General features: G+C 41.9%; 1 protein-coding gene across 4 annotated transcripts in view; it reads left to right on the top strand.

Moving 5' to 3' along the window:
• UNC5D (unc-5 netrin receptor D) overlaps positions 1 to 24,907 on the top strand; it is a 477,260-nt gene that overhangs the window by 338,749 nt on the left and 113,604 nt on the right. For 3 of the 4 annotated variants that reach the window (XM_069956215.1, XM_069956101.1, XM_069956546.1), the window contains exon 8: positions 12,445 to 12,477. The exons of the other annotated variant lie outside the window; for it this stretch is intronic. In XM_069956215.1, the coding sequence (XP_069812316.1) occupies positions 12,445 to 12,477 (33 nt within the window). The remainder of the gene's footprint in view (positions 1 to 12,444; positions 12,478 to 24,907) is intronic. 4 annotated transcript variants of the gene reach the window in all.

The raw sequence follows: 24,907 nt of genomic DNA, 5'->3' as shown, positions 1-24,907 counted from the left end.
AGCAGATAGAGAGCAAAGACACAGGGTATACAGTAGAATGCTTACAAAAAAAAAGGAGCGAAGGGTTACTGAACCAAGGAAGTGTATATAGGAGGTCAGGGGTCTGGTTTAACATGTGATTGGATCAGAGACTCAGTACCAAGACTGACAATGTGAAGGATAAGTGGAAAGGCAGAGTGTCAATCAAAAGTAAAACAAAGGTTGACTGTTAAATGGCCAGAGGGAACTAGAAGGGAAGAGATGGGTGTGGAAAGAATATCAATTACTGAGGTAGAAGAAATAGAGCAGTATTCAGACAGGGTTTAGACAAGTGAAAATAAAACATGAGGGCCATATTCTGGATAAGTGAGCACAGGCGGGACAACACCCCCACCTACTAATTGGCTGAGCGGCCTGTCACTTTAGAGACCGCTCATAAGTTCCAGCGAGTTCCTGGGGAGTGGGGGGGGGGGTGCAGAAGCTAGACGGAGACAGGGGAGAGGTATGTATGAAATTTTTTATTTTTTTTTCTTGTATCTATCTAAAACTTTAACTCACAAAAATTGAAAAGTCACCATTCTACAGTATAGAGGATAAATGTATAGTCCTTCTATTCCTCCTTGTTGCCTGACCCTAGTGTGAAGGTACTTGAATTGGCTCTCCTGCTCCATTCAGTGTCCGGGGCTAATAGAAGATACCAAGCACAGCCATAGGGGGAGCTCTTAAGAAGTGGTAGGACTTGTCTGCATGAATACTGCCATTCCATTCAATATCTATATTTCTACAAAGGCAGGCAAGTAGATCCTTAATGGACCTAAAGGCTGCTTGAACAACTACTATTGTGTTTAGGCTCTTTTTCACTGCATTTGGAAAATGAGTAGGAACAGAGGACACAGGACCCCATTTTAGTGATCGGTGAGGTCCCCATTGATTATACATCCAGTCCTGTGGGTAGGTAATAAATGTTTTGCATAGGATAAATTTGCATTGGAAAAAATTGTTAAGGTCTTTTAAGGTCCCTGCATCGCCCAAATAGTATCTTACAGTTCCTAAGTACCTGTATCACACAGAAATAATACTGTACTGCCCGATTGTGCCATTGTAACATAAGTCAATATATTAGTGCAGGGGTGGGGAACCTTTTCCATGTCGAGGGCCGGTCGGGCCTTAATAAAATCATTCGAGGGCCGCACTCAATGTTATACCGTGCGCGGCAGTTAGTAGCGGGGGTTTGCAGCACCCGAACAAGGCATAGTATTGTTCCCCTAATGCCCCTGCTATTGTAGTTAACCCTCTGTGATGCCCCTTGTACCTGATTTGAATCCTTAGTGATGCCCCTGGTAGCCTAGTTAACCCCCCAGCCATGTCCCTGGTGGCCTAGTTAACCCCCCAGCCATGTCCCTGGTGGCCTAGTTAACCCCCCAGCCATGTCCCTGGTGGCCTAGTTAACCCCCCAGCCATGTCCCTGGTGGCCTAGTTAACCCCCCAGCCATGTCCCTGGTAGCCTAGTTAACCCCCCCAGTCATGTCCCTGGTAGCCTAGTTAACCCCCCCAGTCATGTCCCTGGTGGCCTAGCTAACTCCTCAGTCATGTCCCTGGTGGCCTAGTTAACTCCTCAGTCATGTCCCTGGTGGCCTAGTTAACCCCCCCAGTCATGTCCCTGGTAGCTTAGTTAACCCCCCAGTCATGTCCCTGGTGGCCTAGTTAACTCCTCAGTCATGTCCCTGGTGGCCTAGTTAACCCCCCAGTCATGTCCCTGGTGGCCTAGTTAACCCCCCAGTCATGTCCCTGGTAGCCTAGTTAACCCCCCAGTCATGTCCCTGGTAGCCTAGTTAACCCCCCAGTCATGTCCCTGGTGGCCTAGTTAACCCCCCAGTCATGTCCCTTGTGGCCTAGTTAACCCCCAGTGTCTGCCCCAAATGAAAAAAATAAACATCTCACTCACCTTTCCTCCGCTCCCACGCTGTCCAGGTCCTCTTCTCCCTCCTCTCTTCTGTGCCGGTCTTCTCCTGCAGGCGGCGCGCGATGAAATGACGTCATCGCGCGCGGCCCGCAGGAGTCAGAAGACGTGCGCCACTCTGCGCCGCGCTGGTGAGGCAGGAGCCGGCATACAACACATCTTCCTGTGTCTGTGCCAGCTCCTGCCTCACCAGCGCGGCGCACGTCACAGGAGGGCAGGAGTCAGAAGATGTGCACCGCTCTGAGGGGAAGGAGCCGGCGCTCACAGCATCCTCCTGGCAGCTGTCACAGACACAGGAGGATGCCGTGTGTGTCGGCTCCTTCTCCTCCAGAGCGGCGCATGTCACAGGGGAGCCGCGGGCCACATCCGGAGGTGTCAGGGGCCGGATGCGGCCCGCGGGCCGGAGGTTCCCCACCCCTGTATTAGTGGATGTAGCTTCCTCTAGTGTGATTTAGGGTGTACTCATCACAACTAGTGGTGTCACCTTTAGTAATAACAAGTGATGGACCCTACACGACCACACGCATATACTCATAAGGTTGGAACTGCATAGGAGAACAGACATGTTGCTATAGTTTACAGAAATCCAAAGAATATTATACCCCATTTGTATAGTTCTAGTCTGTGGAAGAAGCTCTGAATCATTGCAGATGAGGTGAAAGATTTGAAGACAGTTGTCTGAGGAGTGATATGGTTGTTGAAGACTTCTTGACGTATAGTACAAAGGAAGGCTATTGATGATAGAAAAGATCAATACATCCAAGAGAGGCTTACATGGAGGCAATGTACTATATTGTAGATAGATAAAACTTTAGTAGTTTAAAAAAAAACAAAGAATAAGACAGGCTGAGAACAGGAGATAGACAGCAGCCTCTTCCTTGCTTTTCATTAAGATTTTAAAGAAGGAGAGGAGGTCAAAGCAACATGGAAAATATTAAAGGACTACAGGTCAGAAAACTATAGGACTGGGTATTATGAATGCAATGAGTATCTAAGTTAAAACTTCTTTAGGCTATGTTCACACAATGCAAATTTTTTTATATTAATCACGGCCGTTCTTGCCGATTTGCAACAACGGCCGTGATTAATATAAAACGTATGTGCACTGCAGTCTGAGGTAATCCCGGCCGGAGTGTATACACATAGTATACACTTCGGCCGGGATCCCTAGCATGAGATGACTATTCACGACTTTTCATTGAAAAAAGGCCACACAACCCTGTCAGGTCACACAATGGAGAGTGCAGCTCCATTGTTGGCTATGTTGAATTGGGATGTGGGCGCACACTGATGCGATCATCCAATTGCCAGTTGTCTCTCCTGCCTGTTGCCTATCCTCCCAATACAAAGGAACATTCGGCATGGCCTTATGTTCGCAGTCTCACAGCGGTTTATCTCTTTTTCAACAAAGGGGTCAGCTATGATGTCGGATGTTGTTTGGGGGGGGCTTACACCCTAGATTTATATCCAAATTTGGCAGGACCGGCGAGTTTGGCTGATAGCAGTCTAAAGTGTACGGGGACAATAACAAATTACCCTAATATTTACATGCCTTTTTAAAATAAAGACTTTATCCATCGGATTACTGTGTAGACACTCAACCAAATAGTTAAATATTATATTGGTCCAAGAACACCAAGTATCAAAATTTATAAAAACACGTGTATATATATATATATATATATATATATATATATATATATATATATATATATATATTTTTTTTTTTATTACTTTAACTGTATTAATTTTTAAGATGCTCATAAACCTTTAAGTCAGCCAAAACTTCAGGCTTTGGCAGGTTTACTGTGTAAACTGACTTTCCCCTGACGGATGATGTTGGTAGAGAGAAGGCTTGGGCATGTTGTATTTTCACTGTCTGATCTTTTTATTCTGGCTGGGAGAAACAGCGGCCAGAGTTTTGTACACCCATCTCTTCCCTTAAAAAGGAAATATGAATATTAAGCCGTGCCATACGTTCATGTGTATGGGAAGGTGGGGGAGATAACTTATATAGTGGTCCCTCAACATACGATATTAATTGGTTCCAGGACGACCATTATATTGAAAATATTGTATGTTGAGACCAAAATTGTATGAAAAACTGCCCAGGTAAGAAGAAGCAGAGGACATGTAGTATCACACTATACTCTGGAGAATCACTACTAGACAGCCAACCAGTGCAGGCACTTCACTAATACGGGGGTTTTACTAGTAAAATGTCCAGTTTCATTGGTTGATCATCTAGTTATTTACATGTGCTGCAGATCCTGACTGTCCATAGCATTGTACTGTATGTTGAGTCTGGTCTCAAGTTACGATGGTCCAGAAAGGACCATTGTATGTTGAAAATATTGTATCTTGAGGCCATTGTAAGTTGAGGGATCACTGTATTATAAAATGATTCAGTAAAGTAGGACCGTAAAATGAAATTCTGGTCATACGTAGAGGAAGACTTGTTAGAAACATTGAACAAGAATAATTAAGAAACATAGGAGAAAACTGTCAATGTGTTATTGTTTGCGCAAATCTTTTCTCTCAGAAGAAGAGATATAAAAGTAAAAGAAAAAAAAAAGAACAATAGAAATAAAAGATGTTTGAAGAGCTATCAAAGGAATATTCAAGGACATTGTGAACAAAACTTCTGATTGGACATCACAAACTCCCAGTCATGAACCAGCAGAGATAAAAGCAATATACATTAAGGTATGCGGCACCATAAAGTCTACCCCTAAGCATGACATGGTTAATTTCTCCTTGACTGTCGCACCATGTCCTTACCATTCATAGAGCATTTCTTCAGAAGAGTAATTAGTCTTTGAACATTAAAGAGCGGCTCTGGAGCGGTTATTGAAGACGCCAGACATTAGGGTTTATAATACACAGTACGGCATCAAAACCTATTTATCATACAAATGTTATCAAAGTACAAGAGGCATAATCTCTGATTACAACAGAGCTTATCTCCATTGTTAGGCTGCTCCTCACTGCTTCTTATACAGCAGCTATTCAAGGGCTATAGTTAATACTGAATAGCGGCATTCTGCAAGCTCTTCTCGGTGACTGATTGCACATGGGGGGGGGGGGGGGTGAAAAGATCTCAGCCCTTCATTCATTATAATAGCAGTAAGGTCCCAACAGCACAAAACAGCATCTGCTATCACTTGGGCATTCAGATGTTTTACTTTGTTAGAGGCTTTTTAATCCCTACAATACTGGAATGGTGTCTGCATTATGTTTTTTGCCCCCTATACCAGTGTCTGGTTTATTAGTCTATGGATTGTCATCCACTTGGCAAGAGTTAATCCTTCTTAGCGGTAAATGCCAATCAAAAGAGATAAAGTCACTTTCCAACTTAGTAATATCAGATATCTCAATGCCATACAGTAGTATATGTATACATGCATACAGTATGCAAGTTGACTTACTTTGCAATACTAGGGCAGATATACTAATCCTGTTAATACTCTTAACAGAGTAAACAAGCCAGGAAAAGCATACTGTTGTGCATATTACTCCCTGGTTTGCAGCGATCTCCACCTAGGCAGCTCTAGCAGGGGCTGCTAAATGGAGATGATTGACAGCGGAGAAGTGAAACACACTTCTCCTGGCTAATTTTCCTGAATCAATGGGGGTGGGTCAGACCCTAGCCGGTCAAAACTTTTGACATGTCCCTGTAATGAATCAGGCTCCATGGGTATTATTAGGAGGGTGAAGGGGTATAAATAAGGCTTAAGGGTGTGCACATATGTTGGTTGGAACTAAAAACATGCTTGAACTTCAAGCATGCTTGGATTCGTCTGAACGTCAGAAGAACCCAAGTTTGGTCGAAATTTGCTCAAATTTAGTTTAGCACCAGACTGCACTAAACACTGGACATTGCTTAGGGTGGAAATACATTTGAAGACTGCTGCCCGTCATGAGCATTGATCAGGTAGATCAGTGCCTGATTTACAAAGCTATTACATGGCTTAGATATTAGACACTCTAGGAAACATTTGTTGGATCAACACCATGAGGTTATTGCTGGGCCTATAACACAAGATGATTATCCAGAAGAAGAAACAGAACCTTTGATTGAGTACCCAGATTTCAATCATCATAAAAACCTATAATGTGTTGGAGAGACATGTCAAAAGTTTTGATCGGTCCTGTGTTCAGACCTGTACCAATCAAGAGAATGAGCCAGGTGAAGTCCATGGAGCCTAGCTATTTTTACTGACACAGAGCAGGGAGAGGACTGGGCTGAAGCAAGGTCTTCTCTCCGCTCAATTTCACAATCAGTACAGGTCTGAACACTCAGACCCACACCGATCAAAACTTTAGACATGTCTCTAAGACACGTCAAAAGTTTTTATGATAACCGCAACACTTTAAATTAAAGTCAGCTGAGCAGTAATCAGGTCTGGCCATACTGTGTAGTGTAGACACTGAACAGCCAATCGGTATATTTTGCCTGGGAAACTCCTTGATTGAAAGTGGTTATTGGTTCACCCTTTTAAACCGATGTCCTTTCTCCAAGATCAATAATGCTGGCCATACACAACATATACGATTGGTTGAACTTGCCGTTTTTTTTTTTGCAATACATATGGCAATCTCTACTCTCCACTGATGTCCAATAATGATCACGTAGTTGTATTTCAACGTGCCGGATGCTCCCCCCATCTCCATTGAAAATGCATGTTCAACAATGCTTTGCTGTTTTGTGATAACTATGAAAGGTGTAAGGCCAGTTTTAATGTGGTCCAGTTCTTGTAGGGATTAATCCTGGTTCTGTTAAGACTTCTAAATCTGAGTAATATAGTCACAATACACAGGTTAGTCCTAAATGAGTATTTCAGTTTTCATGCAGCAGAGCTGCTACAAACACTGTAATAGCATTTGCATTAGGCAGTCAAAGCTATTGGTATTAGAAAGGTTGACCAAGCTGAATGGATTCCTTATGTGCCCAGTATATCATATTCCAATTTGTTCGTGTAGGCATTCTGACAATATGTTACAACACCCTAAAACTCTAATAGTAAACTTTGCTTCGTGCAACTCTACAGATTTATAGAAATAAGTGCAGAAATAAATGCTGTGCTTGTTGCTTAGCTTAAAACTTGGCAGAGCCCTCAAGAGTATTTAGTTACACTGTCCCCCAGCAGATATCGCCAGACAGCTCCATCTGACAACCGGCATGTGGCATTCTAATTACTGCGTTGTTTGTGTCTATGTTCTTTTGTACCGAGCTGTACACCATGGGCAGACATGAATTCCGACTCTCAGCTTCTCCATGGTGCAAACACCTGTGAGGAAACTGCTTCCCATTTGTGAAAGTTGAATATGTATGAGTCTGCCAGGCCCCTGGGCCAGCACAAGCTCATGCCGAGAACTTAAGAAGACAGTCTTGAATGGCTTTAGAGAGCCACGGAGACATTAATAAATCTTAGGGGAGAGGTGAGAGTGACCGCTATCCATGTGAAGATTGGCTTCATCTACCGTTCTGTCTAGTGTTATAATGAAACATGAAAAGGTAGAATTACATGAAAGAACATGAAAGCCATAGGGTAAATATCAGACATAACTGCTTTCCTATGATACATGGGAAGGTGGAGAATGTATACCATTAAATCTTTTTACCTTTTCCCCCAGTTTTTAGTAATTAAATAAGCGTGCCCCTGATACCTAGGCCAGCTAAAATGTAAGATGTTGTATGGCTATATCCATAGCTCGAGGAGGCACAATTAGAGATAAGTGAAACTACAGTATATGGGTTCACGAACAGCTATTGACTCCCTTTGGCTGAAGAAAATGGATGCATCTCATCTCCTCTAGCTATCAGGAGTCAAATGTCGAGTGTTAAAGAGTTTTGAGAACCAAACTTTCTGTAGTTTTGGTCATCTTTAGTCACAATGATTGTTGGTTTCATAGTACTAGGGGCCACATCAGGCACTTTCGGGTTCAGCAAACAAAGTTTAGCACCTTGTGGGGTCCTGATCAGTATTGAGATGTTGTACCTGACAATAGTGAACACAAGGTCCTGACCTAGCATCAGGACAGTGTGTGCTGCATGAGATACAACAAAATGATAGCTACTCACATGATCTATGTGTTGGAGCCTGATGGTAAGTAAAGTCAGGCGTGAGGAGATGTAATTAAAGGAGAATTCTACAAGGGGGAACAAAAATAATTCCCGGCAGGGGGTGGGGGAAAAACAATAGTAATTTAAAAAAACAACAACACTAAGCTTACCTTTCCCAATGCCCATCTTTTTGGGCTTCCATACCCTGTGTTACCTTCTCCCAGGTTCTGGATACATCACAACCGAACATCACAAGCGGGCGGGATTTATCCTGCTCAGCCAATCAGTGATTGCATCGGTGTCCCGCGTCAGACTCCTTTAAATACCTTCTTAATTTTATTTTGTTCTGTCAAATCTGGGGTCTTTTCTGTAGCTTGAACAATCCTTTTTACTGGGATCTCATGGCAGTAAGCTGATCCTTCATTGATCAGCTGTAATTAGAATACCTGGCAGAGTATCTTGCAGACCCTCCACAGGGTTAATACTGTACAGTTCCCTTTGAAATTAACAATCTCTCTGGACATACCTGGACATTCTGAGTCATACAGAATAAAAGATGCTCTTTGGAGTAATTTCCCACTTTGAATAAAGATTAGGGGCCTAAAAACATGTTTTCTAAACTAAATAAAGTCCTGAAGTGTTTTTTTTTTTTTGTGTGTGTGTGTGTGACTGTAACTAGTACAGGGGCAATGAATCAGGATGTAAGACACTGGCTGATATTAAAGACAAAGAATGATAAGCCTCACGCTTAGCTACGTACAACTCTTCATTACTTAGGCCTTATGCACACGTTCAGTAATTTTTTCTGGTCCTGTAACAACCCGCTAAAAATAACGGATTGGACATCTGTATTCCATCCGTATTGCATCCGTATTTCCGTAAATCCATTTTTACTACTCCAATGCTTTTCAAAGCACTTCATCAGTATTTTTTTGCGGAAATACGGATGCCAACATGTTACAATCCGTAAACAATCCGTAAACAATTGATTTCAATGAGAGGATCCATAAAAAAATCAGGGTACGTACTAGGACATGTCCTTTTTTTTTTCAGGATTGATTTTTATCCATTTCTTCAACTGATAGTGTGAATAGCCCAATAGAAATCAATGTGCACTAACTCGGATCCATAAATACGTAAATCCGTAAATTACGGAACGTGTGCATAAGGCCTTAAGAATCATGTGCTGCCCCAATTTATGCAGCTATAATACAGCATTCGTTTATGTCTATAAAGTTTTAAAATATGGACTATTTATAGAGGTACCTAGAGTCAAATTGTGTATGAAACTGGCAACCCCCCCCCCCCCCAAAGGGGGAAAAAAAAAACATAGCTTCATGATCCATTGCATGCCTAGTGATTATATTATTAGACTATTAGACTACGTATGTATTGGGGTGTTACATATTGGCACCAAATAGCAATGTAGAGTGTCTAAAGGGGCTATTAAAACTGTCTTGTGCATGGTAAACTTTCATTCACTCTGAAGAAACAACTCAATTCCAAGGTTTGTTTACAAGATGATCTAAAAACTCTGAGAGAGCAGATTACATGCTGCCAATTACAAGTCTATATAGAGGAAAGCAGTGAGAGAGTTAGAATAGGGAGTGAGTTCAGAGAACAGAGGGAGAGACAGACACACAGACTGCATCTGTAAATAAGACAACTGTGTATCAGCGTTTACCCCAAGAATTCACAACCTACACTTCTCACTACTGATCTATAATGTCTTTAGTTTTCATTCAAGCTAGCTGCTTTCAGCCCTGTTTACTGTGTAGTGCTGGAACTGAGTAGATTTGTGGTGGTGCACCCAGCCAATAATGTCTCATAGTAAGTATCCTCCTCCACTCCGAGGCGGGTAAAACAGGCACCGGTCCAAGGGGTAATAGTGATATAAAATATCATAAAATTTATTAAAAGAATTATACCAGCAACACAACGCGTATCGAGACCAGTCCAGTCTCTTTATCAAGTGTCTTTAGACACAATAATCTGCTATTGGAAAGCATTTGTCACTTTTGCTAATGTCACATGGTTTAAAGTGGCCTTTACTCAGCCAACCGAAATCTCTAGCTTACGTCCAGACTGATCTGTAACTCTCTTCAACAATGACACAAAATTCGTTGTTGTGTGATTCGGACATGAAGGCACTATTGTATTATTGTCATTTGCACTGTGTCTCTCTGCAACAGGTTGGCGATCGGTTTATGATTAGTTACATTCTCTATATAGAAAGCTATTTTATTCTTAAATTCAATCAAGATATCTTGTTTCTCGTAAAGTGCTGTCAACACAGCAGCCTTGACCATGTTGTACGAGGAGATAAGAGCACAAAAAGCATATAATTGCTGTCCGTTGAAATTATTTGTCTATCAATCATAAAATACAGTCCTACAATTCGTTGGGCACTTGGAGAAGAGATACTTATTATGTTAACATTGCAAAATAACTATCCTACAGTAGAAAGAAGCCTGCCTCCCTATGGCTGTATTTGTACATGCAGTTTTTATATACTTTTTGTTACACCTTTTTAGGAAAGGAAACAAAAGAGGAAAAATGTAATGCCCCCTCTATGCCTTTCACATCTCTGGCCGAGACAGGAACTCTGTCTCGGTTTTCTATGAATCCTGATAGAAAACCTCTCCTGCTCTAGACAGTTCCTGTCTCGGCCAGAGATGTCAGCAGAGAGCACTGTGCCAGACTGGAAATAAAACATTTCCTGCATGACATACAGCAGCTAATAAGTATGGGAAGACTTGAGACTTTTAAATAGAAAAAAAAATTACAAATCTATATAACTTTCTGACACCAGTTGATTTGAAAGAAAAAGATTTTCGCTGGACAACCTCTTGAACAGCTTTGGAACCTACTTTGTGTGATCCTTTAAACAAGAGACAACCATAGACTACACTGCTTCAGAGATGTGGATTTAACTTTGTAATCAATAAAGAGAGTAGAAAAAAATGTACTTGTGTATAATTATAAGGGTTGTCCAGGTTTTAATATATAGCTAGATGTACAATGAAAGTAAAAAAGAAAACCAAAAAACAACTAATACTCACCTACACCGATCCTCCACAGCTGTCAGGGAGATGTTATCCGAATCCCTGCTAGAAACCACTTCTCACTGCTTCTAATGCAGAAACTGCCTGCTCAGCCAATCACCGACTGAGACAGGACATGGTTAGAGCCACTGGTTGGTTGAACAGGCAATTCTACATGCTGATCCCAGAAGGGCTCCATGAGAGTAATAGCTGCAGGAGAGCAAAGTAGGTGAGTATAGGATTTTATTGATTTATTGTACCACCTGCCTTAGAACAATTTTACAAAATAAATATTACTCCTCAGAATACATCTGTAAGTATAGGTGAAGCAAATATAATCAAGTAGAGAGTCTAGTGAGATGTTTACCTAAATGCATAGTGCTTTTTATAATGTTTTTGGATATTGTAAGATACAGTAGCTTTAAAAAGTGATTTAAGAAGTTTTCACATTTGGGTACAGTATATTATGAATTGGTGTAATGGCTGATGTTAAAGTGGACCTGCCCGTATGATTTTAACACATTATCCAAGCACATGGTAAGGCTATGTTCACATTTTTTTTTATTTTTTTTTAGTAAAGAACGGACGCTGATTGCAATGGAATCAGTATCTGTTCTTTACTGCAGGGGCAGCATTGCATTGAAGTCAATGCAATGCCATCCACTGTATGAACATCATTATTTTAACACCGTTCTTTACAACAGGCGTTAAAATAATGTACATGCCTTATAGCTGTTCACACAATACAAAGTCGTCCGGCGGCCATACATTACATTCAAGTGAATGGTTAACTGATTTGCACCCGATGGTGCCCACAAGTCAATTGTAAAAAATGTGCTGAATGCAGCCCGGCGGCTGGCAGTTTAACAGCATCCGTTGCTATGCAACAGACACTGTTAAACGTAGTGTGAACATAGCCCAAAAAAGATCTTCTCACCAGAAATCCAGCTATACATTTCTTCAGCCTATCCAGTGCATGTTTTCTTTAAAATGCAACTATCTTTTCTACCAACTAAAAGGCTGTCAATCAATAAAGTGGGTGTTGACTACAGGGCACAGGGGTGTTATTATACAGTGAAGGGACACATCTAAGGGAACTCGGGACTGGAGAGGCCAACTTTTATAAGAAATGTCTTCCCAGATTTAGGGTAAGGAGGTATTTTGTACCATGGGCTTGGATGAGATGCTTAAATTCTGCTGACAGGTCTGCATAAGGTACATTGTATTCCATAGGTTTTATAGACCTTAAATTGTTGGGGGGAAAAAACACCTTGCATGTAGCATGTTCCTTAATGCAAATACATATCTTACAAAATTTACATATCAGAGAATTTGTACGCTGAATATAGAACCAATATTAAGTACACTTCTCTCCTATTTCTTTTTTTTTTTAGAGAAAAAACCTCTCCATGAGATAAACCCTGAAAGTAAGTCGCTCTTTTATTATTTTGTGATAGGCACTATAGCAATAGCATATATACAGTACTATACATTGGCACACTATGGGGGCACCTTTGGGGGCACACATGATGTCATAGCATACCTGAAATAGACCGCATGGAGGAATTAGTTTTTTACGTAAGGCGTATTTTGCCAAGTTGACTATGTGAGGGGGTCATACAGGGATGACATTTCACAAGTCCTTTCTACATATGCATGCCGGGAAATTCACTATCAATTTCAATATGTAATTACCTGTCAAATTACTTCCAAGAAATTAAGTGCTGGTATCCTGGTATCCTGGTAACCTCAGCTTTTTCACCAACTGTTACTTTGACAAATTCTTAGTTATATGGGAATTTTTTTTATTGCCTTTCATGTCTCATATATGAAGAGATTTTCCTGATTTATTTCATTATAAAGGGAACCTGTTTCTCTCGGCGGCCCTCTATTGGCAATGCCCGGCAAAAATAATGTTCATGATCTTTATTTAGGGGAAATAAAGATCTTGGGAACATAGTGGGAACATTGTCTGATAATGCAGTCCAATGTGCAGGCAGCCAGGGCCATATTAATACATTGGTGGGCCGGGTGCACAGCCCTTAAGAGTGGGGCCCCCCTTCCCTTTTTGGCAACCCCCCCCCCAACCCAGCGTTATCAGAATCAGTGCTCCACACACAGAATAATGCCCTGAAAGTGCCCCACACTGTATTAAGAGCCCCAATGCATACAGTAGTTACCTTATAACTTTATAAAGATATCACCAATGATACCATTACATAATACCACCACACCATGACCACTATGACTACAGACCCTATAACAGAGTGCAGTTACATCCATTTACTCACAGGGGGCGTCTTCTTTGATAAAAGTCTTTCACTCCATCCAGCGTTTGCCACCTTGAAGTCTTCCACCGTCTGTGAATCCTCTCTCCGGAATCTGCCAGAGAAACATTTTAGGCTCCAACACATACAGTAGTTATCCCCTTCTGTGCCCCTATATAGTAGTTACCCCCTTATGTGCCCCTATATAGTAGATACACCCCTCTGTGCTCCCACTTAATAATTAGGTTTTCTTTGTGCCCCAATATAGTAGTAAGGTCCCTATATAATATAGGCACCTCTGTGTAGCCCCAAAGTAATATAGACCCGTATGCTGCCCCCATTAGTATAGACCCCCTGTGTGCTGTCCCAGTTGTATAAACCACTATCTGCTGCCCCAGTGGTATGTAGACCCCTTGTACGCTGCCCTCGGTAGTATATAGACCCCATAGTGCTGCCCCAGTAGTATATAGCCCCCTCTGTGCTCCCCCAGTTATTTATACCCCCTGTGTGCCCCCTAATAGTATATATCCCCCTTGTGCATCCCCTAGTTATATATCGACCCCCTGTGTGAACCCCCCAGTAGTATATAGACCCCTGTGTGCTGCCCCCCAGTAGTATATAGACCCCTGTGTTTGCCCCCAGTAGTATATATATATATATCCCCTGTGCATCCCCCAATAGTATATAGACCCCTGTGTGCGGCCCCCCAGTAGTATATAGACCCCTGCGTGCACCCCCCAGTAGTATATATACTCCCTGTGCACCCCCTATTGTTCAGTTCAAGGAATTTATTTGTAATGATCAATGGGGGTCCCAGAGATAGGATACCAACAGATCAGAATGTTATGGAAAACTGTATGTAATGGAAAACAATAAGCAATAGCTAAATTAGGCCAAAGGAACTAACATTGTTAAGTGGTGGGGGTTTCAAAGCTTAATATGTTTTCTTGGGAGCCCATACGTTTATGTCGGGAGCACTTCTTATTAAACATTAGTTTAGTAAAATTATCAGTAATGATTGTTCCATCTATGGTGTGAAAAATCATTTTCTTTAGAACAATTTAAATTCCACATTTATCAGAATATTTTTTTCAGGTTCATGTTTAGCAGCTATTAGAATTGAACGTTGCAGTCGATATTAACCTTATTATCAGAGGTTTGAGACACTGAGAAAAAAACCCATAATGTTTTCTGCAATTTTCCATCTGTGATACGGCAAAAATCAATTCAAATAAATTTAAAATTTTTATTAGAAAAAAAGCAGAACACATTGTGGCAGATTTACTAATAATTTCTGATACAATTACAATGTAAATTATAGACTCTATTCGCACAGTGTGTCAGGCTGTGTAAGAGGGACCTTAAATGAGCATGGATTTACGCTGCACACATCGGTGTATCTAAAAAGGCCCTTAGACTAGACAGTCCAAGGCTATGTTCCCATTAGGCGAACCTAATGTCATATAGTGGGAAAAGGCATCTGTCTATTGATCATGATGGGTCTAAATAATGATCATGATCATTATTTGTGGCCGTAATTATTAATAGATGGATGCCTTTTCCCAATAAAAACCTGTTGTGGGAACACAGGCTAAACTGTACCAGATTTATTGATGACTAAATTGGGACTAAATTGATGACTAAATTGGGTCTAAAACATAGTCCTTTACTATGCATTCTCATTAAGCAAGGCTCAAGCAAGAATTAAAAAAAAAAAAAAAAATCTGAAAAACACATAATAATTGTGCAAACCAGTTTTTTTTTTTTTTTTTTGTGAAAAGTGCACCAGAAGTCTGGCACATGCTCAATACTAATGCTAAGTTCACACACACCATCTTTTTGTGACCATCTGACTGATGTCTTTTAGGATAGCCATCATTTTGAGGCCAAATAACTGCAGTTTTTCCACAATGACAGCTGTTGTACAAATGACAATGACAAAAGAAGATGTGTGAACATAGCCTAAATATGCCCTATTTGCAACTGAGTATGTGCCACCTATGGGCAGCTTAAGAACTTTAGGTTAAATATTGCTTGTTACCCATGCTAATACGATTAATTTCCTACTTTTCCCAGATTTAAAATAACATACTATGAGCAAAGAACACATCTTTTTGGATTTTTCCAGTTTGCCTGCTGATCTTCAATGCACATTAATTGCCACATTAGTAAGCTTCATGATGTAGGCCGTGTTCTAAGCCTTTTGGTTGTAGCCCACATGTACTTAATTCATGAGTAGCATTTCCTTCGTTTGGGTACAATTACTACAATGACTCAGTGTAGAGCTCCGTGTTGAGAAAAATTACCCTGGTTTACAAAAAATGAACTATACAATAAACAAAGTATATACACCATTTCGTGATTTCATCATCTTCTAGTTGAAAACAAATATTTAAATTATACAATATATTGTGTCATTCCTTCTTTTGTTCATTATTTTTAATGCAACTAAAAAGGTATTTAAAAGAAAAAAAAAATGAATTGCACTTACTACTTACCACTTACCTACTGTAGGCTTTTGTCAGAAATCTCACTAGCGCAAGCTAACCCGTCTAATTTAGGTTATGTTCACACAACATATTTTTTCGTATTTCTACGGCTGTTTTTGCCGTAGTTAATGAGAAAAAATATGTTGCCTATTTGTCTATAGGATCCAGACCAGAGCGTATACACATAGTATACACTCCGGCCGGGATCCCTCGCAGCGCCGCAAGGAACTGACACGTTAGTTTTCTGCGGCCGCTATTCAGTGAATAGCGGCCGAAGAATACCATGTCAGTGTGCACTATGAAGTGAGCAACTCTGGCCGCAAGCTTCATAGTGTGCTGTGGGGAACTTTGATGCAGGTGCGCACGGATGCGCCTGCATCAGAACTCTACGGCCATAAATATCATCCGTCTTCAGTACCAGCCGGGATGATCTTTTCAGAGACCCGGCCGGGTTACAGAACGGCCAGTCTCTTACGCCATGTAAACATGGCCTTAACCTGATCACACAATGGCTCAAAGAAAAAGCCTCTTGCACTGTATGTCTTCTGTGAGTAGAGCCTGTGTACCGATGGGCAACTCTTCCCACTAGAGGAGATAGAGGAGATTCTATCTTGCTTTAAGTCATGCTTTAAAGGTTCATAAAAGAATTGGACATTGATTTACAGGCATACAGCTTCACATAGGTGGCACCAGAGTGCAAACTTTCTCCCTTTGAATATTTTTCCCAGTGGAGCATTAAAGGAGAAGTCCATCCTAGATGTAAAATTAGCTTCAGGCAGGTGGTTCGGGAACATTAGAAATAAGCTCTACTTACAACACATTTGTCTCCTTAGCCAGAAATCCCCTTAATGGTGTATAAGACTCTAAAAGGCATCATCAAAAGGCGCATCAAGATAAAACTTAACCCTGTCAGTTCTTTGAATGGAGTCTCAAAGAATAAACTGAGCTGGAAAAAATGTAAAATAAAAACAGCTTTGTATGGTCTTAAAATAATCACAAGCATTGCACACCTACCTACAGTCAACTTCTTTTCTGTCCTGATCTGAAATTATCTCTTTTTAATTCATATTTGCCAATTCAGGTCAAGGTTCTGTATCCATCTGTAGTGTCCCATTAGAATTCTTATCAAACCTGTGGTTGAGTGTCTTTATTGACAGATGGGAGACGTTCAGTCAGTTCTAGAGTGACGTTCAGTCAGTTCTAGAGTAGTCTATCTTATCAGAGGTTGTGTTGGACAGCCTTGAGAGGCCTAAAAGTTATCCTCTCTTTATGATGCAGATTTTGTCAGGGGAGATTTCAGAATACAGCTTGGAAAGACGCAGCCCCTGCTACGAATTCCTTAACCCCTTAGTGACCGCCATGCTGCCTTTTCACGGCGGCCACTAATGAGCTTTATTCCGATGCGTACGCCTTTTAACGGTGGGCGCATCGGAATAAATTACCGCCCGCAGGCGGCTGCAGGACGGGGGATCAGTGGTCAGTGTGACCGCTGACACCCTCCTGTAACTGCCATGAACCATGACAGCGGCATCTAACGAGTCCTGGTGAATCCCGGACGGCGCCGTGGGTCACTTACGTGATTGCGATGTCACGCGGCGCCGTCTGGTCCTCCGATGTCTCCATGGTGATCCCGGGGTCCTAATGAAGGTCCCCGGGGTCTCCATGGAGATGCCTGATGCTGACAGGGGTGGCCGTGGCTATTGCCTGTCAGCATGAGGCATGATACAATACATTGCAGTACATCAGGTACTGCAATGTATTGTATCAGTGATCAAAGTATTTAACACTAGTGTACAGTAATGTACACTAGTGTAAAAGTAAAAAAAAAAAAGTGAAAAAAATGTGCACCAAACACAGCACAGCCACCCCCAGCCCCCCCCCAACCCAATAATAAAGATGCATTACATTACCCATACCCAATAAAACGTGACATAAAAGTGATCAAAAACACAAATCATATACATATTTGGTATTGTTACGTCCGTAACGACCCAATCTATAAAACTATATCAATAATTATATCGCACGACACACGCTGTAAAAAAAAAAAAAAAAAAAAAAAAAAAAACAGTACCAGAATAGCTGTATTTTATCAATCCACTTTAGAAAATACGTCATAAAAGAGATCAAAAAGTCATATACATATAAAACTTGGTATCAATAGAACTACAGATCTTCCCGCAAAAAATAAGCCCAAAACCAGCTCTGTCGCGCAAAAGATGAGAACGCTATGGATCTTGCAATGCGGCGACAGTTTTTGTGGGTTTTTGCTAGGAAGATAGTTTCTATTGCGCCAAAGCGGTAATAGTTAAAAAAAAACTACACAAATGTGGTATCGCCGTAACCGTAGTGACCCAGAGAATACATGTATTATGTTATTAGTGACCGCCGATACGGATTTTTACGGCGATCACTAATGGGCTCTATTCTGCTGCCATCAGCTCTTTATGGCGATGGTGCAGAATAGTGCAGCGGCGCCGGTAATGCCCGCAGCCCCCTCCTCTCAGCTACTGGAGGTAACTGAGGGGTTGGGGCAGAGTGTGGGGTCAGTCCCGGCAAGTCCCCTCACCGGCGATCGCCGTTATTATCAGTATAACGGCGGCCACCGGTAGCAGACATTGCCAGCGCAGCTGAACGCTTTTATCTCTTCTCACCGTGAATCCACGGTGAGAGGAGATGAGAACATGCCCCCCCCTGTCCCCAGAATTAACCCTAGTGACCTGGTCACTGACTCTCCCCTCCCAGGGTGGCCATCTGATCCAAGATGGCCGCCGCCATCACTGTGAACAGACTCTGTTCACAGTGATGGATTCCTAAAAATGATCAAAGCTTCATTCTCTCCACCACCGGAAGTGGTGGAGAGCATGGGGCAATGATTGGTGACCACCCGGTGTGGTCCCAGTACAAGTGATCAGCGGTATATACTATATACCACTGATCGCTTGTTCCAAATGGTGCCGGCACTTTTTTACGCCTGTCACCAAAGTCAAGTGCCCTGGATTACCCGTAACCACCCTGGATTACTTATAACCACCCCGGATTACTTGTAACCACCCCAGATTACCTGTAACCACCCCAGATTGCCCGTCACCACCCCAGATTGCCCGTCACCACCCCAGATTGCCCGTCACCACCCCAGATTGCCCGTCACCACCCCAGATTGCCTGTAATCTCCCCAGATTGTCTGTAATCTCCCCAGATTGCCTGTATCCACCCCAGATAGCCCATAACCATCCCAGACAGCCCATAACCACCCCAGATTGCCCATAACCACCCCAGATTGCCCATAACCACCCCAGATTGCCAGTCACCTCCCCAGATTGCCTGTCACTACCCCAGATTGCCCGTAATCTCCCAAAATTGCCCGTAATCTCCCCAGATTGCCCGTATCCCCCCCAGATAGCCCATAACCATTCCAGACAGCCCGTAACCACAACAGATTGCCCGTAACCACCCTAGATTGCCACAGACTGCCTGTAATTACCCCAAATTACCTGTAACCACCCCAGATTGCTCGCAACCACCCCAGATTGCCCATCACCACCCCAGATTTCCCGTCACCACCCCAGATTGCCCGTTGCAACCCCAGATAGTCAGTGAACACCACCAGATTGCCCGTCACCACCTCAGATAGACAGTGAACACCCCCAGATTGCCCATCAACACCCCAGATAGCCAGTAACCACCCCTAGATAGCCAGTAAACACCCCAAGATTGCCCGTAAACACCCCAAGATTGCCCATAACCACCCCATACAGCCAGTAAACACCCCCAGATTGCCCATAACCACCCCACATTGCCAGTGACCACCCCAGATTGACCGTAACCACCCCAGATTGGCACAGACTGCTCGTAACCACCCCAGATTGCCCATAACCCGACCAGATTGCCTGTTGCCACCTCAGATAGCCAGTAAACACCCACATATTGCCTGTAACTAAAATGACACTCCTTCCTTTCTGAGCCCTGCTGTGTGCCCATACAGTGGTTTATGCCCACATATGGGGTACCCACTGTACTCAGGACAACCTCCGTTACAAATTTTAGGGTGCTTTTTCTCCCCTGTTCCTAGTGAAATTGATAAATTTCAAACTAAACAAACATGTTATTGGAAAAATTAAATTTCTTTAATTTTTACGGTCTAGTTTTGAATGCTTTGCTCCAATACCTGTGGAGTCAAAATGCTCACCACACCCCAAGATGAATTCCTTGAGGGGTGTAATTTCCAAAATGGGGTGACTTTTGGGGGGGGGTTCTATTCTGTAGACATTACAGGGGCTCTGCAAACGCACCTGGCGCTCAGAAACTTCTTCAGAAAAATCATGCACTGAAAATGCTAATTGGCGCTCCCTTCCTTCTGAGCCCGGCTGTGTGCCCATACAGTGGTTTATGCCCACATATGGGGTACCATTCTATTCAGGAGTACCTGCGTTACATATATTGGGGTGATTTTTCTCCTTTGTTCCTCGTGAAATTGAGAAATTTTAAACTAAACAAACATGTTATTGGAAAAATTTTATTTTTTTCATTTTTACTGTCTTCTTTTGAATACTTTCCTCTAATACCTGTGGGGTCAAAATGGTCACCACACCCTAAGATGTATTCTTTGAGGGGTATATTTTCCAAAATGGGGTGACTATTGGGGGGGTTCTATTCTGCTGACACTACAGAGGCTCTGCAAATGCACCTGGCGCTCAGGAAAATCTGCACTGGAAATGCTAATGGGCGCTCCTTCCCTTCTGAGCCCCGCTGTGTGCCCATACAGTAGTTTACGCCTATATGGGGTACCATTGTACTCAAGAGAACCTGCGTTACAAAATTTAGGGTGCATTTTCTCTCATGTTTATTATAAAAATGAGATACTTTAATCTTAACAAATATATTATTGGAAAATTTCTATTTTCCATTTTTTTCCGGCCTAATTGTGAATACTTTCCTACAGCCCCTGTAGGGTTAAAATGCTCATTATACCCCTAGATTAATTCTTTAAGGTGTCTAGTTTCCAAAATGGGGTCACTTGTATACTGGGGGTTTCCAGTATACAAGCCTCCTAAATCAACTTAAAAAAAGAACTGGTCCCTAAAAAAATCAGTTTGGGAAATTTCATGAAAATGTGATAATTTGCTGATACAGTTCTAAGCCCTGTAACACCCTAAAACAGTGAAATATGTTTACGAAATGAAGCCAGAATAAAGAGGGCATATTCATAATGTGACTTACTAACTAATTTTTGTCATGTGCCTTTTTTTTTTAGAAGCAAAGAATTTCAAAGTAAGTAAAGTGCACAATATTCAAATTTTTCATTATATTTTGATGTTTTTCACAAAAAACACACAAGACAGTGACCAAATTTCGCCACTAACATAAAGTACCATATGTTACGAAAAAACAATCTCAGAATCGCTAGCATACGTTAAAGCATCACTGAGCTATAAGCGCATAAAGTGAGACAGGTCAGATTTTGAAAAATGAGCCTGGTCATTAAGGCCCAAACAGGCTTGGTCCCTAAGAGGTTAAACTAGCTTGAGGCTTTGTGTACTGTTACTGCTAAGTAGAGATGAGTGCAACTCGAGCATGCCTAAGTCTAACTGTTTGTTATTTGAAGACAGGTGACTGAAGAATTTGGATGCAACCCTATGGAGTCCTATGGCTGTATCCATGTTTTCCAGGACTCCCAAGGGCTGCATCCAACATCTTCAGACACTGGTATTCATATGTCAAACGATCGGACAGGATTATTTTGTTCTGCACCCCACACTAGGGAGATATATTACAGAGGAGACAAGTGGATGCCCAATCCCACCATTAAGCTCTACCAGGGTTCCACTACAAGCTACTTTAGGAGAGGGACTAGTAATGAAGCAGATGAGCTGGAGAAAAGAGTACAAACTCCAAGTACCCTAGTACCTTTCAGTTTTGTGGGTTTTCCCTGTTCCTGTGGTTAAATAACAGGCTTCAATCAAAACTTTTTTTGTCATTTGTTTCAGATGCTATACACTGAATGGCCTAGATGTAAGTCGCAATGGCCTATGCATTGTGGCTAGAATTTTCTACGTTCTCCAGGTCGGGGTTACTGCACTTGATCTAGCCTCTTGGTTTACTTAGTAAACCATATATAGTTTGCTAAAGTAATCTTCCGATTTAAAAATAAATAAATAAATGATTTACCAAATCAGACCCCCCCCCAAAAAAAAAAAAAATATATTGGGAGATTCCCCTAGTTCTAGCCATTAAACAGGATTTCCTTCCTATTTTGCCATCTAAACTTCCTAGTGTTGCCACTTATTGATATCATATTCCTAAGCCAGTTTTGAATGTGTTGCCCTCCTTCTATAACATTTATTCTAAATATAATGTAATGGTATTGTCCGCATTGGCCTCTTTGTGAAAAACAGACACATACCTATGAACTGATTCTATAAAAGCGTTATTATGCTTGTCCACGCCAAGGGACGGAGGCCTCAATAATGTCCCTATATGAGTTAAACACCCTGTCAATAGGCAGATAGGATTCAGAGCCTGACACATTCTGCTACGTAAAAGCTTCCCTTCTCCGAAATAAATAAATGCATCAATAAAGTCAATACTGGCTTGAGAGATATGAAGCCCAATGTCAGCTCCCTTTACAATGGGAATACCAATCCTTTTCTATATAACAACGCTTCTGTAATTCAGTTAAAAAGGTGCTGCGCTTAACAGCACGTGAATCAGCCGTGAAGCAAAATCAAAGGCAATTATGGAGATAATTGAAGAACAACCTGTTCTGGTAAATATCAATGATATGCACAGTGTGTCTCAGGTGCCAGCAGCTTGCTATGATAGATAGGAATGCACGGGAAAGGAGACAAAACTCTATACTTGACATTTTATTTAACCTTTCTTACACCCACTGTACAGTGTATTCATTGTTATACAGTTTACTTTAATGCTTGTGTCTGGAATATCCAAAAAGTATCAAGAGGTTCCAATAAATATTACATTACTCACAGATGACTGATCTCTAAAATACAGAAAAGTAATAGCTTTTTCTGTTCGGTTCTCTAAGGCTAAAGCATATACTTTGGATAAAACATAGTTTACCAATTACAGGTAGAGCTGGGCTCAAGATGCAATTTAGCTCAGCTTTTTATGATATGACGGCCTGTTATCTAAGCATTTCTGTAGAAGTAGAAGTAAACTAAGAGAGTTAAATTGTTCACCAAAGGAGTTATCCCAAGGTGCAAAGTTTTCCCAATCCCAAAGACAAAAAACAATTGGTGATGTTCGGAAACACCATAGAAAATGAATGGAGCACTCTTATCCTCTGCACTCTGGAATGGTCAAAATCCCCAGATTATCTCCTGTCCTCTATTACTGCTTAATGGAGACAGTATTTTGCTATCATTTTACAGTCATGATATATAATTTTGAGTTGTTCAACTTAAAGGGATTATCCAGCGCTACAAAAACATGGCCACTTTTCCCCCTCTTTTGTCTCCAGTTCAGGTGTGGTTTGCAATTAAGCTCCATTTACTTCAATGGAACTGAGTTTGAAACCCCACCTAATCTGGAGACAAGAGAGGGGGAAAAGTGGCCATGTTTTTGTAGCACTGGATAACCCTTTTAAGGACACGATAAATCACCTACATATCCTAACTAGTGTTGAACGATCTTGCCAAAAGTCATAGGCTACCACTATGACCTCCCACTCCCTTTGCTAAAATACTCCAACATATGTATCCTTTTTTGAACTCTCACTTGTGTCAGCTGGTTACCCAAGAGTTCAGACAACAGTTTCCCATATGCCATTGGGACAAGTCCTATGGTAGTGGAGAAGCTTATTCCATATTTCATATTTAATATTCCAAATTATTCCATATTATTTAAAAATACAACCTCTACATTCACTGTCTGAGTCTGCAGCACCTGCCACAGTAGTAGGCATTAGTAGAAAATATTTAAGATTTAAAGTGAATGTACCAGCAGTTACCTCCAGTGCCTCAAGCTGGGCTGGTGAACAGGAATAGACCAGCGTCACATAAGGGAACCGGCTCACAGTTCAAAAAAAGGACTGTGGAACCCGGTATCCTCGCATCGGCGCCAGTCTATTGATGCAAAAATCTTAAAGCTATGTATCTGCTGGTACATTTGCTTTAACAACCCCATTGCTGTATAGTTGATAAACGTAAATAGTAAAACCCTCCTCCACAACTGAAAACCTAGTATGGTCCAAAATCCTAAACAAAGAATTACATGCTGCATTAGTTGCAGGAAAGCCTACTTAATTTATGCAACTCCAGCACCTCTAAAGCCCCCCATTTTTATTCCCTAGATAATATGTCACTAGATCCCCAACTGTCTATTTAGTGCCACCCATCAAAGTGTAAGAATTTTACCAGAAGAAAGTATATTCAATCATTTGGCAGCTCTGTGCCACCAGCTCTGTGTTTGGACCTAACATCGGTGGGCACCGACCACACATCGCTACATGTAAAAACAATGTAAAGAAAAGGGCTGACGATTCCCCAAACACCTGACACCTTACCTCTTCCCACTCTTGGTCTTCTCTTCTGTGATCCACAGCTTCCAGGTCCCAGCGGCAACAGCAGACAGCTGTCAGGCCGCTCAGCCAATCACTAGCATACAACAGTCCCGGCCTGTGATTGGATAAGTTGCCTGTCAGTTGACAGCTGTCTGCTGCTGCCGCCAGGGACATAAAGCTGCGGAGCACAGGAGAGAAGACCGGGAGTGGGGAGAGGTAAGGTATCAGGTGTTTGGAAAAAGGGCTGCATGGACATCGCTAACGATGCTGCCTAATTATCTGCCGTCTAATAGGTCCAGTAAACGAGCGTCGATCTGCTGGATCATAGTCGGCCTGTGTAATAGGACCCTAAAAATAATGCTCATTCAGTCGTCAGTTATGTCTCCCATCCTCCCCATACACAGGATAGTTAGACATGGCTGAGCGTTCCTGTGTTTTCCATGGGGAGGCGTAAACCACAGCAAGAGAGTTCTGGCTGCAGCCTATCTCTCCTGAAACAAAGGGGTCAGGCAGTGATTTTCCATTAGGGCTGCCCTCTATCTCCACCAACATCATCTGTCTGTGGTCAGCAAAGCCCCAT

The sequence above is a fragment of the Dendropsophus ebraccatus genome, chromosome 1, assembly GCF_027789765.1.
Source record: "Dendropsophus ebraccatus isolate aDenEbr1 chromosome 1, aDenEbr1.pat, whole genome shotgun sequence".
In the NCBI taxonomy this organism is placed as follows: domain Eukaryota; kingdom Metazoa; phylum Chordata; class Amphibia; order Anura; family Hylidae; genus Dendropsophus; species Dendropsophus ebraccatus.
The sequence above is the reverse complement of the archived record's forward strand: the minus strand, read 5'-3'. Positions and strand labels throughout refer to the sequence as shown.